The sequence below is a fragment of the Lissotriton helveticus genome, chromosome 12, assembly GCF_964261635.1.
Source record: "Lissotriton helveticus chromosome 12, aLisHel1.1, whole genome shotgun sequence".
NCBI lineage: Eukaryota > Metazoa > Chordata > Amphibia > Caudata > Salamandridae > Lissotriton > Lissotriton helveticus.
In genome coordinates this window covers 166,689,430-166,707,007 of record NC_136073.1, presented here as the reverse complement: position 1 = coordinate 166,707,007, position 17,578 = coordinate 166,689,430, and the positions used below count along the sequence as shown (strand labels likewise).

General features: G+C 41.8%; 1 protein-coding gene across 5 annotated transcripts in view; it reads left to right on the top strand.

Annotated features, from left to right (window-relative positions):
• AP1S1 (adaptor related protein complex 1 subunit sigma 1) overlaps positions 1-15,954 on the top strand; it is a 98,117-nt gene extending 82,163 nt beyond the window's left edge. For all 5 annotated transcript variants that reach the window (XM_078668551.1, XM_078668552.1, XM_078668550.1 and 2 more), the window contains 2 exons: positions 8,318-8,455; positions 14,537-15,954. In XM_078668551.1, the coding sequence (XP_078524677.1) occupies positions 8,318-8,455; positions 14,537-14,584 (186 nt within the window). In that variant the 3' untranslated portion in view covers positions 14,585-15,954. The remainder of the gene's footprint in view (positions 1-8,317; positions 8,456-14,536) is intronic.
• The last annotated feature ends 1,624 nt before the right edge of the window (positions 15,955-17,578 follow it).

Below are 17,578 nucleotides of genomic sequence, written 5' to 3'. Positions count from 1 at the left end.
ATGACAGAAGCAATACAGTGGCGAAACATATGGAAAGGGAACATGGCAGTAACTGGAAAGAGCTTAAATTTTATGGCATTGAGAGTGTGGAATCACACACGAGAGGAGGGGGTCGTGAACTAATGATGAGACAAAGAGAATCAAAACATATAATAAACTTTAGAACCATGAGCCCGTACGGATTGAATCAGGACGAGGAATTACACTGCCATCTTTGAACTGCCTATGAACTATATATATAAACTGAATGAACAAATGCACGAAAAATTACCTTCCTTGAAGTTTTTAAGCTTTTTCACTTTTACATTTTCATTTTATATTTTTTGATTAATAAATTGACTAATTGTTGTAGTAATTGACAATTCTGGGCACCATGTATAATTTATGCATTGACAATTTGGGGTTGCTTCATGGTTGTTGGGGGGACCAAATTGTATGAATACGTCAATACCCACTGGAGGGTTCTATAAAAGATTAAATTACAACGCAGTATTAATAATGCTAATATCGAAATGCCCTAGGCCCACTGGAGGGCAGAATAGTAACTTGAAGTATGCAAACACAAGGGTGGTTTAAACTGGATTGTTTTGCGCAAAACACAGAAAAACTACATGTCCCAGAAATCCCTGTGAACTGAACAGGAAGTGATGTAAGGTATTGAATGTGTAAGCACTTTATTTAAAAAAGGAAAAAAAAGCATGGTGATGATTTCTTGTGAGCAAGGTCTCCGTAGAGACCGAAACGCGTAAGGTGTTGCTGGCTTGCTGTGAAATTAAAGAGAAATTACTATTGAAAAGCGTGTGGAGGAAATATTTTTTGAAGCTTGGGAGTGCACAAAGAAAAAAACTTCCTTTGGGAAAACCGGAAAGGAATACAATCGCGGCTGGGTCCTGCCGGGCTTTGAGTGCACCGCCTGAGAGCACCCGGATGCTTGAAATTTGGATCGATTTTGGTATTTATTCATATATATATATATATATATATATATATATATATATATATATATATATATATATATATATATATATATATATATATATATATGTATGTATAACGCCGCCGCACACAGCAACTTCAGTTCACAGATTTATTTCGGTGCCCAGTCTATATATAGTGTTCCAAGGTTGCCCTGTGCTTTAGAAAACGCACTCCACCAAAGATAAGTTCACCGAACATTTATTTTGCCAACAGCATTCCAAGCAGTTATTTCAAAGGATCCCGGACTCGTTTCGAGGCATCATGCCTCTTAATCATAGGGAAAAAGCTGTCAGTGCGCGCCTGCGCATTACAACCCTTTTTAAATTTACGGTCTGCATGCTGCTCATAGGTGAGTAATTTTAACAGCATGCTGGGAGTTGTAGTGCTGTATATCCCTCCAGTGGGTAATTGTCATGCCTCCAGTGTCTCACGAGCACTGACTTCATTGTTGCTTTATCAGTCTTAATTTCAAACCCTCCAGTGGGCTCCTGTTTGGAAGGCTGGTGTTAATTAAAGATGATCATAGTGCCGCATCTCTGCCAGCATGATTCCGGTGTGCAGACCCGCCCTTCCTTCATGCGGGCGGTGCATTCTCTCACGGCCAGGCTGCCATGTTGTAAACAAGTTCCAAGGTTGCCCTGTGCTTTAGAAAACGCACTCCTCCAAAGATAAGTTCACAGAACATTTATTTTGCCAACAGCATGCCAAGCAGAGTTATTTCAAAGGATCCCTGATGCGTTTTGAGGCATCATGCCTCTTAATCATAGGGAAAAAGCAGTCAAGGCGCGCCTGCGCATTACAACCCTTTTTAAATTGATAGTCTGCATGCTGCTCACAGGCGAGTACTTTTAACAGGATCTCGGGAGTTGTAGTGCTGTAAATCCCTCCAGTGGGGTAATGTGTGTGTCTGTATATGTATATGTGTGTATGTATGTATGTATGTGTATGTATATACTGGCGGACTGGTGCTGGGCTTAAAAACCAAATAAATTAATATTGCACCACTTTGGGTCTTGCTGGTTCGTGTGGTTGTACTGCTGTGCCTACGGACCTTTTGGAGCTTGACATACCTCATATAGCGTGAACAAGGGCATCTTGGCCCGAAACGCGTCGCTGGTTCTGTGGGTGATGTAGTAATAAAAAATTACATCTTGCTGACTTGTTGGTCCGGTCCTCTACTTGCTGGCGTGGAAGCGTGGGCTGCGAGCGCAGAGCGTGCAGAGGAGGAGCGGTGTTTTTCATATATATATATATATATATATATATATATATATATATGTGTGTGTGTGTGTGTCTATGTGTGTGTGTGTGTGTGTGTGTATATATGTGTCGGGAGTGGTAAAAGTCTTTTGTCATTTTCCTGCTCGCTTGGATGGCACTGTGCTAATCCTATGCTTGACGACTTTGCTGTAGAAATGGTAAAATACTTTCTCCCTTTCTATCCCGGCATGGATGGCACTGTGCTAATCCTGTGCGTAAAAACTTTGATAGAAAAGCAGACATTTGAGGTGAGCAAATTCAGTGTCGCTGGTGTTGTGGGGTGCTCTATACAGGAGCTGCTCTCCACCTAAACTTGGGAACTACCCAGAGTTCTCTGTTTTTTTTTTTGTATATGTGTGCGTGTGTATATGTATGTATATATATATGTATGTATATATGTATATATGTATATATATGTATATATATGTATATATGTATATATATATATATATATATATATATATATGTATATATGTATATATATATATATATATATATATATATATATATATATATATAATATGGTTGTTTTTAGATTATGGTGATGATCTCGGGAGCACATGGACTTCTGCAGTCAATACCGTATGATGTGTGTATGTATATATAATGAAACCGCCTCTTGATGCTGCAATAATGCACATCATGTACTTTGTTCGTCACCCCAAGCTGCAATACTATTGTTCTGGGTGATTGACTTGTTTCTTTTATTTGTGGGGGTCCAGAAGCTCCGATATTAGGTGGCACCCTACATTAACTAGAGACTGGAAGGCAACGTGTTTAATTGTAGAGTGGTTTGATGGTGGGTGGGGTGGGTGTGACTCCGGAGGATATGCAGTGCCACTAGCAGGAGTAAATGCACACTGTGTTACTTAGGTGAAATGGAAACGTGGGATTTCTGTTATGCAGAGATTGTAAAGTGCATGTGAACGTGGAATATCCTCAGAGTGAGAACTAGAGCAACTGAAGTGAACCTTCATTCACACAGCAGGAACAAAATCCGTTCCCTGGCATTGTTCTGTATCTAATATGCCTCCGGCGAGGAGAGAAGTTCTAAACTGAGAGATCTAATTAGGTTTACAAGGGATCAGGCTTCCAGTTCCTAATCTGCTTAGTCTGTAGGGCTCCTCCCAGATTTCCATCACACTGAGCCACTGAGTTCTACAAGGAAACGTACTCTAGTAGTTCAGCTCCAGAAAATAAAGAGAATCGCAGCAATGGGGGAGGAGGAGCTAGAAAGAGGAACTGGTGTCCTAGTCAAAGAGTGGAAAAGGGCAAGGAATTCGTCCATCTGAAATAAGCATAGCACCAGCATGAAACAGCCCAACTGACCGACAAGACTGCAGGTTTTCCAGCTCAGTGACAGTAGCCTCCCAGGCACCGTGGCAGAGTTCCATATTTCAAGAAAATTAACTGGCTTCTCTCACCTCACACACGCAAAACAACGAGCAGCCCACTCCTACCTCCCTAGTAAACCCAACAGAGAGAATACTAGGTCTGCAAACTCGCCAACAATAGGGCCTTTATTTCTTTTTTCTCCCTCCTCTAGAATCCTTCTGGACTGTGAATCCTTAGTTTTAATTGAACATCGACATGGCATGTTTTCCTACACTTGCCCATAATGACAAGTTCCAATCACTTTGTCTCGTCATAGCATTATTTGTGGTGCTAACCTTCCCCGAAATCTCACATCACCTTCAGAAAATCTGTCTCCTCTCTCGGCTTCCCCATCTTGAATTAATTTAAAGCCCACCACTCTGTACCTGTGATCATTTCCTAGAAACTTTTACTTTATTGAAAATACATTTAGAGCAGTTTGCCCAAAGTTCATCATTCCTTACCCACTGCTAATCCAAACTGCTGTCACAAGCCAAGCAGATGTTGTTCAAGCTGCCAATTAAACACGTCCTACTAGGTATGTGCAAAGCAGTGAGATGGTGCTCAGTGGCTTGCACATTAAGGAACTCTGGTGTAAGCTACACAATGAGCTGCACAACATTATCATTGAATATTTAGTTACTCAAGTTTCAAGTTTATTTTATTATGATAAGGAACTCTTTATGAGGTCCACATAAAACAACATATACATACAAAACAAGAAATACTTAAAATATTATTCCATCACAATTACAAAAAAAAAAAAAAAAACTCTTAATACAGGTCCAAAAAACATTTGAAAAAGTTGTACAGTTTAAAAGCAAACATTTCATTAGGTGGGTTAATCAAGGCAGCCTTAAACGAAGAAGCAGATATGTTGAGTTGTAAGCAAATTGGTCTTAACCATCTACGCCTGCAAGGCATCAGTGTAGGACAAACAAACATGACGTGATCTAAGTCCTGATCATACAATTGACAAAGATCACAGCATGCTGAATGACCAAACCAGCTGGCATGTAGAACTTTCAGCGGAAGCAAATTATGTCTTAATAAATACACAAGTCGCCTGGCGCCATGGGAAATGTTCCAATACATATACGGTTGAGCTTTCCGCAGGGTATAAGATTCAATAACAGGCGTACAACCTTTTTTCGCTAGACAGAGGTCTCTATCCTGACAAAACCCCAATTCCCAGGAGGCTGACTTCAGAATTGTTTTTAATTGATGAGAGGACAATAAAAATAAGGTCTCCTCATCCAATTTCAATTGTAACACGGCAAATCTGAAGTTTTTTACAATCAGTGAGAAGTCATTAAAAGATCCTAATAATTCATTTTTTATAAGATCTCTTAAGGTATTAGCTTCACCTTTAGATAAAGCTACAACCCAACGTATAATACTTGCCAGACCTTGAACCCAGCTGCTACGTAAACCCAGTTCCTGTCTCAAGGAGGCAGTTGAATTTGCAGTACCTACAGACATTAAACTACGTAAAATTTTCCCTTCCGCAGAGTTTAAAAAACTCCACTTTTTTAGATCAACTAACTCAATTCCGTATAACAGGGAGGCCGGAACTTTCGCTCTGAAAACATCTAAAAGAATGGAAAAATGCCTTCTACCTGTGGCTTTATACAGGGAAACTAAACTCTTTCCCTGCGAAATAGCCTTCCAAGAGTTATTGTCAATGTGTTGTTTGTCACTTAAATTATAGGTGACAATTTTACCTAGGAATGTGTAGGATTTCACGCATTCCAGTTTTTTCCCCCCCACAACCCATGGATAGTTAAGGCATTTAGACTTCTTTCTGCCGGAGAAACAAATCACCTTGCTTTTTGCCGTGTTTATAGATAAAAAATGGCTTTCAGCATATTCAGACAGTGCATGCAGCCGATTGTTCAGGCCCTTTGGGGTGAGATCCAAAATCAGGATGTCGTCTACATACATAAGGCATGCAATTGGAACTCCACCCAAATACGGGGCAATACCGGCGCAAGCTGAGAGAGTGACGGGTAAATCAACTGTATATAAGGAAAATAGCAATGGAGCCAAAAGGCAACCTTGCTTCAACCCATTGGAAGTGGGAATTAATTTAGATACACCACGTTCACCTCCGAGTAGAACTCTGCACCAAGTGTCAGAATACAGGGCGCGAATTAACTTAATAAGGAATGAAGGCATACCTAAGTTAAATAACTTTCTCCATAGCAAAGTTCTATCTACCTTATCAAAGGCGGTGGAGAAGTCAATAAAGGCGCCATATACCTGACCACCACGGACTTTCACATATTTTTCATTGATAACTTGTAATGCAGTCAGGTTATCTAAAGTTCCATGATTTTGTCTGAAACCTGTTTGCTCCATGGGAAGGATATTATGTTCAGATACCCATTGATTCATTAAAGTAAGCACACATTTTGCAAAGACCTTACCACTGGCGTCAAGCAAGGCAATTTGACGATAATTTTGTGGTAGATCTCTTGCCCCTTTTTTATATAAAGGGACAATAATACTTCCTTTCCAGGAGGGGGGGACTGTTCCGCTAGAGAAACAAAATTTAAACACTGGAAAGAGTATTTTACTCCAAAGTTCACTCTGGTTTTTTAATACTGAGATAGGGATTTTATCAGGACCCATCGCACCAGAGGAGCGCATATTCTTAATGGCACATTCAATTTCCTTTTCCGTAGGACAGTCAGGTATACGTGAGACAATATCCGATTCAACATTAAAAACATGAGAATTATTGTTACTGTACAACATCTCGATATAATGAACCCACACCTGTTCCTCAATGGCAATAGGCGTAGGACTGGCTCTGGTACCACAACCTTTGCCAATTAAGGACCAGAATGTCTTGGCTTGGCCATTATAAGAAGCTTCCCTCAGTTGGATCCAGAGTGCATCTTCCTTAGAACGTTTTAAGCGGGCCTTAAGCCTAACTCTCCTTCTTTTTAAAATAAACAACTTTGACTTAGCTTCTTGGGTAAAGAATAAAAATTGCCCCCTTACAACTTTGTTTATTTCTCTATTTAAAGCCCTTAGAGGATGAGGGACTACAAGGGATTGTTTCAGACCTGGTTTCTTTTTTGCACTAGCAGTTACAGAATCTAAAAAATTATTAAAACACAACAGCACTCTCCCTTCCCAGAGGGGTAAATTCTCGACAGTAAAATACAAAAGAGGCACCAGATTTCCAACAGTGCAAGGGTTCCAAAAACATTTCCCTGAGCTGGAGTCAAAATTCACAGAATATTTAGTTACTCTTATTTATACCACTATATCACTCTCTCTCTACTGACCTTAATATCAAACCCTAATTCACCTTTCTGGAATTCTTTCTTTCTTCAAGTGCGCACCTCCGCTTTTTCCATTACATTTCTCGCACAAGGATTCCTAGAACAAGTTTGATTTTCATAACTGATGTCCACATCATGTGCACTTTGTAGCTTGTGGCACATGTACTGCAAACTGTATACCATCTTTGTTAGTATTAGGCCCACCCTCACTGAGCCATGCGCTAACGGCTTTCAGTATGACCATGCAAGGTTAAGTTTATTATTTTGTTTTTAAAACCAACTGGTGCTTTATTACGCTTCTTCCTTGTTACTCCTTGAAGAGCTATTGACAGCTCATTTCTAATGTAAGTAAATTCTTGTGCTTTCCTTGCTCTGTAAGGGTCGCCCATTGATAATGACATTGCAGAGATAATGCTTACTGTCTTCTTCCCACTTCTTTCTGTTTGCTTTTTCTCACACCACAACTGCTACTCTACTCCCTTCTCCCTTTCAAAAAAGGTTAAATCTCCCTTACAAGTTGGCCGTCATGCAGTTTTTGTCACCAGTGAAGGCATGAAGACTCCCAAGTGAAGCATATGTGAAGTGGGGAAAAAACAATAACAGCGAAGTACAGCTTTGCACAAACGATCTCACTGCCAACTGTCTTCCATTAACAACCGCATTCTCGACCCAGAGAATATTACATCACATACATTGACACGATCCCCACCTGTTTTGAAAAGAGCCGTGTTGCTGAGAAACCGTGTTGAGTACTGCGAGAGGAGCATGTAAAAGATGTATGGATTCCTGGCAAAAAGCTCATGGATGAGGCTAGGCTGAGACCCTCCATTTTGAGAAGAGGGCAAGTTATTAGATGAGTCAATGCTGGTTCGACTCACTATCTGCTGGCTAAACTGTCTATTCTCATGTTTGACAATAAATGGGGTATTAATTTATAAAGGGAACCCCCACGAATATGTGTAGCCCCCATTTGTTTGTAGCCTGTGTTGAGTCCCATTTTTGTGCACCAAGAATTTGTGAAGAGGCTGTCTATAGATTGTGTGGATATAGTGGAGTCTCCTTTTGAGTTTGGTTGTGGACTCTCGGCTTTGTAATCTTCATTTGTTTGTTTGTAGTGTAGACGGGATCCAAAACAGTATTGGTGGTTGTAGGATGGTGTTACTTAATTTAATGCATAGAGTCTGTATTTGATAGTTGTTTGTGGTGTGTAGCGAAAATAATTTACTCTCACTTCCTTCGTATAAGCCTGACCTTGTAATCCTCCTGTTTCCCAGTCTGATGACTTATTTCACCGTTGGGTTGCCTTGTATAATGCTTGAGCCATGCTTCCTCGAAGTGCGAGTATCATAATTTATCTCTACTCTTGATTCCTCTGTGTACTAACTCAGATCTGGTCTCCTCTCCTGCAGGTTTGCGAACTAGATATCATCTTCAATTTTGAGAAAGCTTATTTCATCCTGGACGAGTTCTTAATGGGAGGAGAAATCCAAGATACGTCAAAGAAGAGTGTGCTCAAGGCCATTGAGCATGCAGACATGTTGCAGGAAGTATGTCATCAGTTTCTTTTGTATGTCCTACTTCACATTCTTCCTTAATGCACAGACACTCCTAAGATGTTCATGTATGGTGGCAGTGGTTTGCTTCATTACTCGCACACACTGACTTATTTCCAAATGTCACATATGTTGGAGTCAGAGGCACGAACGCACAGCTATGTATACTCGTATGTTCTCTTTTGCTTGACTGTCCTTTGGGACATTGTAGTATTTGTAGGTTTGATGGTTTCTAGAATGATACCTTGGGAATTGCACTTCATCAACATGTGAGATTGTCAGAGTAGCCCATATTCTACATAAAATCTATGTTCATGGTTCTGTTACAGCTGAGCATGGAGGATGCACATTGACATACTGATGTATTCTTTTAGTCCCACACAGGGTGTTCTCTAAGCTGATTTGTGTTTTTTACTCCATACTGGCAATTACCCATTTTACTCCTTTGAACAGCTGAGAAAGTCAGCTAATTCAGCCCACTGTCTGCTCATAAACTGTAGTTGTAATACTAATTATTATGTCTCCCTCCACTCTAATGGGCCATGGAAATAAGAGACTGAAGTTGGAACCTTAATGCAGTGCTGAAGCAGAGTGACTGTCTGCCACCAGCAACATTCCTTTCACTCCCATTATTGAGCAAAAACCTTAAGTAACTTGATGTCCTAACTGCCCCATTGAAAAATAATGGACGCATCCGCAATTTTTTTTTACAAAAGGAGGGGTGAGGTAGAAATTCCAGCAACAAAAAAGAAACCTGGGTGTGGGGGGCACAAAGCACCAGCTTGCAAACAATTAGTCACAGAAAGAAATGCAGACAGTAATTCAGTGACGGAAATGCGAGGATGGGAGAAGATGGACATAAGCAGTGTGGAAGAATATGAGGAGCAAGAGACTGAGCGGAGGAAAAACTCTAGATATCAGGAAGATGACAGAGACAACAAGTTTTGTATTAGACTGGTGCAGGATGTAGAAAGAAGGTATCAGATTAGGCCGCCTAACAGATGGTTTGATAGCCTTTCTGTAATGGGGCTAGTTTGTGGGACCTCTGTTGCCAGTTTTGAGGGATGATTTGATACAGAGGCTTCACAGGTGGAGCATCTGGCTATGGGGAGTGTAATGATGAGTATAATAGATGGACTGGTACTGGGAGTGTTAAGGTAGGTGGGCTGGTGCTGTAAATGTCATGGCACGGAGTGTGGTGGTGGGAACTGTGGCACATGTAATGTTGTAGCAGGAGCTCCAGTATAGGGAGTGCTGCGGCCGTAGCACTGGTACATGGACAATTGTAGAAGTAGTTCTGATAATGATTTCACAGGAAGTCTGATCCTGGGGCGACAACAGGGAGTGGCGTGCGTCGGTGCCCTAACTATATTTATGGTTGCTCTCTTGGGCTAACTGTTCTATCAAGCTCTGACAGAGGGTGTTCTGAGCTTCTCCATTGGATGCTCTCTCGGGCTTTGATAGATAATCTTGTTGAGCTCCATTAAAGGAAGCCCTGTGGGATTGTGAGCTGGCTGGATCCTTGTCCAGCATGACTGCTTTGTCTTGTTTGCTCGACTCTCCTCTGGTGCAGGGATGAGTCATTGCGCCCTCGCTGCCTCCTCATTAAGAGCGCGCATCTCCAGCAGTGCCAGGGTGGGCCTGTTATTCTGCTGCATGGATGAAGAGCTACAGGAGCCCTTGTTCTCTTAGCAACACTAAATGGATGAAAGGGAAGGGAAGGCTCTGTGAACTTTCTTCGTATCTCTAAACCAATCTCCAGATCCTAGAAACGTATATGCAGAATGTGTACCTGGAGGAATATATTGTTCGAATATGCATGCGGTGCATGTACATGAACCTACTAAGAATGGACATTTTCCTAGCAATCATAAATACGAATTTCCAAATCTATAAAGGTCATGGAGGTGAGGATTATGCACTCCCCCTCCATTATTGCAGCAACAGCAGCTGTAATCCAGTTCAAGAACCATCAAACAAAAATTAAACTGCAATGTCCATAATGCTCTGAGCACAAAACTACAGCTCCAAAATAGAATGAAATCAGTAGCCAGTCAGCGTCCATTTAGCCGTATAAATGTTATTGAGTGCCTTGTGATGGCCTGTTCCTGCTGTGAGGCTGTAAACCGGTCGTACTCAAGTTGTCAAAGCTTTGTCTGCATTTAAACATAACATGTACTAAATGACCATTCCAAGATAGGTGTGATACAGTGTCAGGGGGGCTGATCACTTTATTTTCAAGTTATTGAACATCAGCTTATAACACTCAATGGCAATTAATGCTACAGAATTTGATAGTGAGTTAATCTTCACCTCTTTGTCCGCAACAGAATTGAAAATTCCTAGTCACGATTGCTTTAAAACTTTTGCTTTCTGTGACGGAACTAGGTGTTTTTTATGTAAATTCACAGCTTCTTATCAACAGGAGAAAAATAAGAACTGACTTATAATAAAACAGTTTGAACAGTGTATCTGAAGTTCAGTCAGTTGAACATATTATGTCTTCAAGCCTTGATCCTAACTTTTAAGACTTTGATGCCATGGCAGCTCCAAACTAATGAGCCCAGAAAATTGAAATATCAGTGGCCACCTCCAGCATTAACTACCTAACCCACCAAGGTGCAAGAGGAAACAGGAAAGAAGGATGCACAAAGAAACCTAAGAGATGACAATTAGGAGAGGTTCTGAGCATGCCCGGGCGTAACTTTAATTACGCTGGAGTAATTGGAGTGATTTTGGTAATTATGAGTTACTCTTTAAAGCGTAATTTGGGGGAGGGGTGAACTCCAACCGTAAGAGCACATCTAGCTAGCTAGCGAGCGAGCAACCTTTGAATCCTCTGTCCCTGAAGAGTGTGAAAATTCTGCTTCTTTTTATAATTCTGCTTCTTTTTATTAGTTAGTGCAACCCCCTTGCTAGTGTGACCTTCGTCTGAAGGGAGGTTCAGATTTCGTAAGGCCAGGGACGCACATGTTACTCTCCCAACTTTGCAAAAAGCTTTGGTTGAGTACTTACCAAAGCACAGCATGTGCCTTATCCAGAGAGGAGAATGTATTGATGGATTTGCCTATCTTTTTGACAAAGTGATCACTAAGAGGAGGCCTCTTGCTGACGGACCCGTCTTGTTAGTGGTAAATTTGTACAATAGTGGTTCAGAGTGTAGATGAATAGATCTGCATCTGTCTGCTGATATGGTGCAGTTGGAGTTTCCCAAAATTAATATAGCCCTCTGGGTCTAGCCTGCCACCATTTCTGTGTCAGTAAAAAAAATCTAGGAATTTAGCTTGGAAAGCTTTCCAAGATCTATTGATTCTATGTTTGGATCCTTGATAAATTACCCCAAAATGATAATTAAAGTAGGTCAATATCAGGAGTATTGGCACATTGGCCCTTAGGAGAAAGTCTGGGGAATTCCTTCCTTGGACAATCTCTTAACCTCTATTGTGAGAGGCTTGCATAAACTGTACTGAACATATACTGCCATTGTGGCTTATGATGTCCAGTCTGAAGACCAAGGGTGGCAAATCTCTTAAGGATCAAAAATCTCTTAAAAGAGCCGAGGGGGAAAAAGACTGAGTCAATAGTCCCTTCTCTTCACCCAGATCTTTTCTTTATTTTTTCTCACTTAAACCGAGTTCACCAGGGCCAATGCGTGTCTTGATCAGAGGCATTAGAATCAGAATTAGGTCCAGCAGCACACTGGCAGATTGCTCAGCGCCAGAGGTTTAGTTGTCTTATCCAAATTCTTATCTACTCACACTTGCCCAGAGAGTTTGTTGGTTCGTGCCTCTTTGGCAAAACTGAACCCTGTACTTTTCCTTCGACACCCTCCGACGGTGAGTCCAAAAGGCTTATTCCATGGAGCCCAAAGATTTTGATTCAGTCAGTGTAGCTTTGTGCCCTGCAAACATCACACGTCTGCTTATGTGTTACATCCACGCTTTGTGGGAAATGGCATAGCCTTACAAATCACAAGGCCATTCTCCGAATTATTGAAGGGTGGCCTAGATGATGCTAAACAGATTCTGAAATGTAGCCTATGTTCTGCTGACTGAGACAAAAGCAGTACCACTCAATTCCCTCTTGATTAACCCCTAAACCCCCACCCCAAATCCCCGGTTCAGCTTCAGGTCAGAAGAATGTCAAATTTTTTGGACCGGTTGTGTAGTTTACCCAGATGGTTCGCTTGTGTTCTCCTAGTTAATTTCCATATATTATTCAGTATCTTTCTTTACTCCTGTGGATCACCTGAACTTTGTCGGGTAGTGTCCTCTAGACCTTGTGTTCTTTCCTTGCTGCAAAAACAGAGGCCTTAAAAGTGGGGCCCTGTGAAAAGAGGGATACACCATTCTACTCATTGTACTTCTTGAGCCCCAGAAGATGGGAAGTGGGCTCTTTCTGGATCTGAGGCTCCAGAATCTTTGTTCATCAGAACAAATTCATAGTGCTGGCCCTGTGTGTGGTGGCCAGGCCCTGAATGCTCAAAATTGGATGGTGTCTTTGGACCTCCAGGACATGTGCCAAAGTACACTTTTGTAATGACATGTGGTTTGATTGTAACTTATTTCACTTTGTTTTTTTTTACCTGAGTACACCTTTCATGTAAAACTCTCACAAGTTGCTAGCAGAGACTGGTTCGAGAAGAAAATGTCTCTTGGCAAGAAATTTGTGTGCGAATCAATCATGCACTGGTATCATGCAAGGATTTTTTTAATGCATTTATTTTTTTCATAAGTTGTGTACCCAGGGGACAAATAGTAAAATCATGTAATGCAAAATTTCACGTAGTTCACGTGAAACGTAGAAATGACGGTAAAAACCTATCTTCCACGTCTGTGGTATTTATATAGACTTCTCTGCGCACTTCCTGCCCACCTCCGACCTGTGTAGTCCTTCATCTTCCACTTGGCCTTAGTTGTTTCTTTTCTTCACGGGCACCTGGCATCCTGCTTCCTCTTTCTAGGGCTTTTGAAGGACAGTCAAGTGTTTCTTCGATGCCCTATGGAGCACTAACAACTCTTGTGCCTCTCCGATGCTATAATTTAGCAAGGATCTCTATCCTGATGGTGGAGAATGGTTAAAACTTGTGGATTGATGTACCTGCAGGTGAGTAACATTTTCTTCTTGCCGCCTCTAAGACTTATGGGTTCGCTTTTATCTGTTGTCATTTGTCACACACATCATGTTTGGTCATTATTTTCACATTGTTAATAAAAAAGCTAATCTGTTTTCTCTGTGGTGGCTCATTTGCACTTGTTACTTGGAAATCGGCAACGTCCTCAACCATGTAGTCCTATGCTCACTTAATCTGTTATTTATTTTGGTTGTTTTTCTCTGTCTCTTCTCCAGGCCTAACGATCCATGTCCCTTTGACTTCTCTCTGTTTGTTAGCATCTCATTTTTATCGCACAACATCCTTCTGTTTCATGGGTTACAGTTATTCCCAGTGTTTGGTCCATGACACCTTTGTTACTTTGGGTCTAGCACTTTCCTTGTCACTTGTGGCCCAGCTTCCCTCCTTTACTTCTGTTGCCACATGTTAATTGGGGTTTAGTTCCTCCTCTCTCGTGCATTTTGCCTCATTTTGCTTTTTTGTTGCTTTTTAACTTCAGTGACCACTGAGTAAAGGGACTCACTTTGTCCCAGATTCCTTTCTTCACTGGATCAGTTGGCAATATCCTGTCAGTGATGATAAAGGTCGTTTTATGTTAATCATCTCTGCCAGTTCTTTGAAATTACATGTATGGCTGTGCTCCCAAACCTGAGGCTGCTCCCTTCTTTCCCGACTGTTACACACTGTGTCCGTTGTAGTGAAGCAGAGCTAAAAGTACTGTCAATTCTTCCCACCAGGAGCTCTCTAACTGCTTCACTGCTGCATACTAGGCCATGGCGTTCTTTTTTAGATGATTGTATTCCAGAAGTTTCTCATAGCTTTAGGAGGTGGAAGCGCAGGAAGGCATGTCTAATCTGCGAGTTGTTTGCGAATGTGTTTGTGTATATGTGTATGGTGGGGGTGCTGCAGATCCTGTGTTAATGTCCCTCAAATCCCTCCTTTGCCTTATCTTTCTGCTGCAGGAGGATGAGTCACCCCGCAGTGTGTTGGAGGAAATGGGACTTGCATAGCAACTGTTTCCAGCAGGCCGCCTTCATCACCACGTCAGCAATCTCGGTCTCTCTCCCTCTACTCAGCACCTTTCCCTCCACTCGTTGGGACCAGCAAGTGTGCCTCTTCGCCATCCGGCCGTCACTGCTTGAGTTTTGTCGCTTTTCGGACCACAAGAGACCTGGCTGTGTACACCAACAGTGACCATGCATGTGACTTGGAAATAATTCTGTTTGGGAAAGTCATTTCCTGACTAAGAAACAAATGTGTGCCCGAGTCAAGGGATTAGGGAGGTCATTGAGCAAGGATACAGTAATAATTTAGGGAGAGCTTGGAAAGACTAAAAGGACCAATATTTTCCACAATACTGAATGGTAGGGCGAGAGTCAAGCTTATGCATATTATTCTGGGAGCAAAAGGGAATTGTGAACTTTACAAGTGAGTATCAGGGATTTGAGCAGCAGCAGTAGTAGATACATGACATGGGAACATGCCAGGAGCAGAGATGATAGGGGGCTTAGATCGAGGGATTTCTCACTTCTGATTGGGCTCAGCAAGTCACAAGTGATGTACACGTAAATCTGAGAGCAGGAAAACGGATCTTCGTTCCCTCGGTGTGTGCATCCACTGCCGCATTCTGTAGCTTCACAATCTTTGAGCAGGTCACAAAATTAACTTTCATCCTATGCAGGTTTGGAAGTTGAATGGGATGCATTATACCCCCTTCCCCCTCATCCCCGAATCCCCCTGCAGCATTGCTTCCTTTCAGAGGTGGCCCCAGAGAGGTCACAGGATCGGCTTCCGTATGCGTACCTTTATATGGTCCCTTTGACCAGGTAGTCTGATCATTTATAACTAAGTCAATGCTTAGACATTGCTTAAAAGCATGTAACATGAAACTCTCCTTCCTCTTTCACCGCATACACACGTTTACTTGGGGCTTGAGGAGTGTGTCCAGTTTATTTCTAGAAGCCTCTTGGGTTTTCTGTCTGTACGAAGTCAAGCTGACCAGTACAGTTGGATGATATCCCATCCTGTTTGTCGCTCTTCCCTTACATTTATCAAACACTTTCCCTTTCTGCAGTGCTGCCCCGGTTTGTTTTGTCCTAGCACCCTTTCTGTTGCAGTGATTAGAATGGTTCAATAACTGCAGCTGAGTGCAGGAGTGAGAATCTTCGTGCTGGAAAACTATGAAGGGCTTGGCTTACTTCATTTGTTCTTTCACCCTTTTGTTCCAAGGGTTGATCTGCCCTTGATGCAATTGAAAATGGTTTGTAAAGACAGGTAGATTTTTATATGTAGTGTGTGTTCTGTATTTTGACGAGAACTTTGCTGTGTTGGAAAATTGGGGATCCTCTTTATTCATTAATAAAATGTATTTGGAAATGTTGTCCCTTTCTTATATACTGTTTCATGGGCCTGCGATTCCACATTGGGCATAGAATGTCCTGCAAGGCATTCTTCATTGGGTACATGATATTGCTAAATGCTTATTATCACAGGGCAGTGGGCATGTTTTTGTGAAACTGTGAGGTTGCTAAAGAGCAATTCTCATGGGACAGTGTGATTGTTGACAACACGATCTCATATGGCTATGCTAATGTATAGTTGGCTGCTTGTCTTGAGCAATACTGAGACTAAGTGAGGTGCTCCTGGGGCAGTTGTATTCATCGTGAGGGGCCCTGCCTGCCAGTCTTGGTGCTGAACATGCAAGGTAGTATTGCTCAAGAGAAATCCAAGTGCATTGGCATTGCTGAAGAATAGCCATCACGGGTCCGTGAGTTTTCAGAAGAAGGATCGTTTTGGGGCACTGGGGTTGCTTAAGAAGACTTTTCACGAGGAAGTGGGACTCCCGAATTGCTGTCCTCATTCGTGAATGAGATTGCTATTAAGTGTTCCATTGGGGCATTGATGGGGGTCGAGCGATTCCTCGTACCCTTGTGATGCTGAATATGTAGCCTGGAATTGCTGTATTTTATCATCACTGTGGCATTCTGGAATCATGGATTGCTAAACAAGATTCATTATACTGCAGTGGGGTTTCTAATATTTGATTCTAATCTAGTCGGCAGTAGTGTAGCTCCGTGTTCTCACTGTTTGTCTCTGGAGGCGTTTTGTGTGCTCGGTTGCTTGCGCTGCTAACTCATTTCTTACATTGTTTTATTGCCACATCTTTTCAGGCCACAGTGTGCTGTCCAATCAAAAGCCACTGCTTGTTAGATGCCGGTGCATCTAATCTGATCTGTTAAACTACAAATAGAAGGACATGCTCATGCAAATGTTTTTCGTGTACGTTATCACTATTACATTGTTGTGGATGGACATACATAAGACACACTTATGTGGTAGCTGTCTGAGCGTGTTAAATATCAATATGCTCTTCTACCTTCCTCAGAGCAACATGGCCGCCGGTAACACATCCCAGCAATTAAGTGGGAGCATTTGTAGGTTTTATTTCCTAAAACCCTGAAAACTGGCTTAAGGTAGTACTGGGGCTTCAGTCACCTACTTGAACGGTTTTGCAGCTGTTTTCTTCTGGGAATACCACCTTGTTGGTTATATGCAAGCTATCAAGGGTATGCAGTTTCTTGCTCTACAAACCTAAGCGCACATACTTCATCACCGCCTTTGGCTTGTACTATTTAGATAGAATTCTTAAACCAAACTGCGGTGTGAATTTCAGTACCGCTATTTTTGTCATCATCTAAGGATGTGAATCAAGGTAGCGGCTCCTGCTGTAGAAACACATGATCTAACCAGTGTAATTATATCCATGTTCGACTTTTAAAAAGTTTTTCTGAGGATGGGTACTCGGGCCTTTCTTCCTGTCCCCCAAATAGAAGTTACTCACAAGGTAGTCATTAGTTTCTTTTGCTCTAGCCTCTAAATAAATTTCCCTAGTAAAGTAAATCCACATTTGTACAGCGCACAATCACCCATAAGGGTCTCTAGGCGCTGGGGGCCGTCAGGAAGATTAAGCAAGCTATTGCCCAGAGTCACATGGTGCTGGGCTA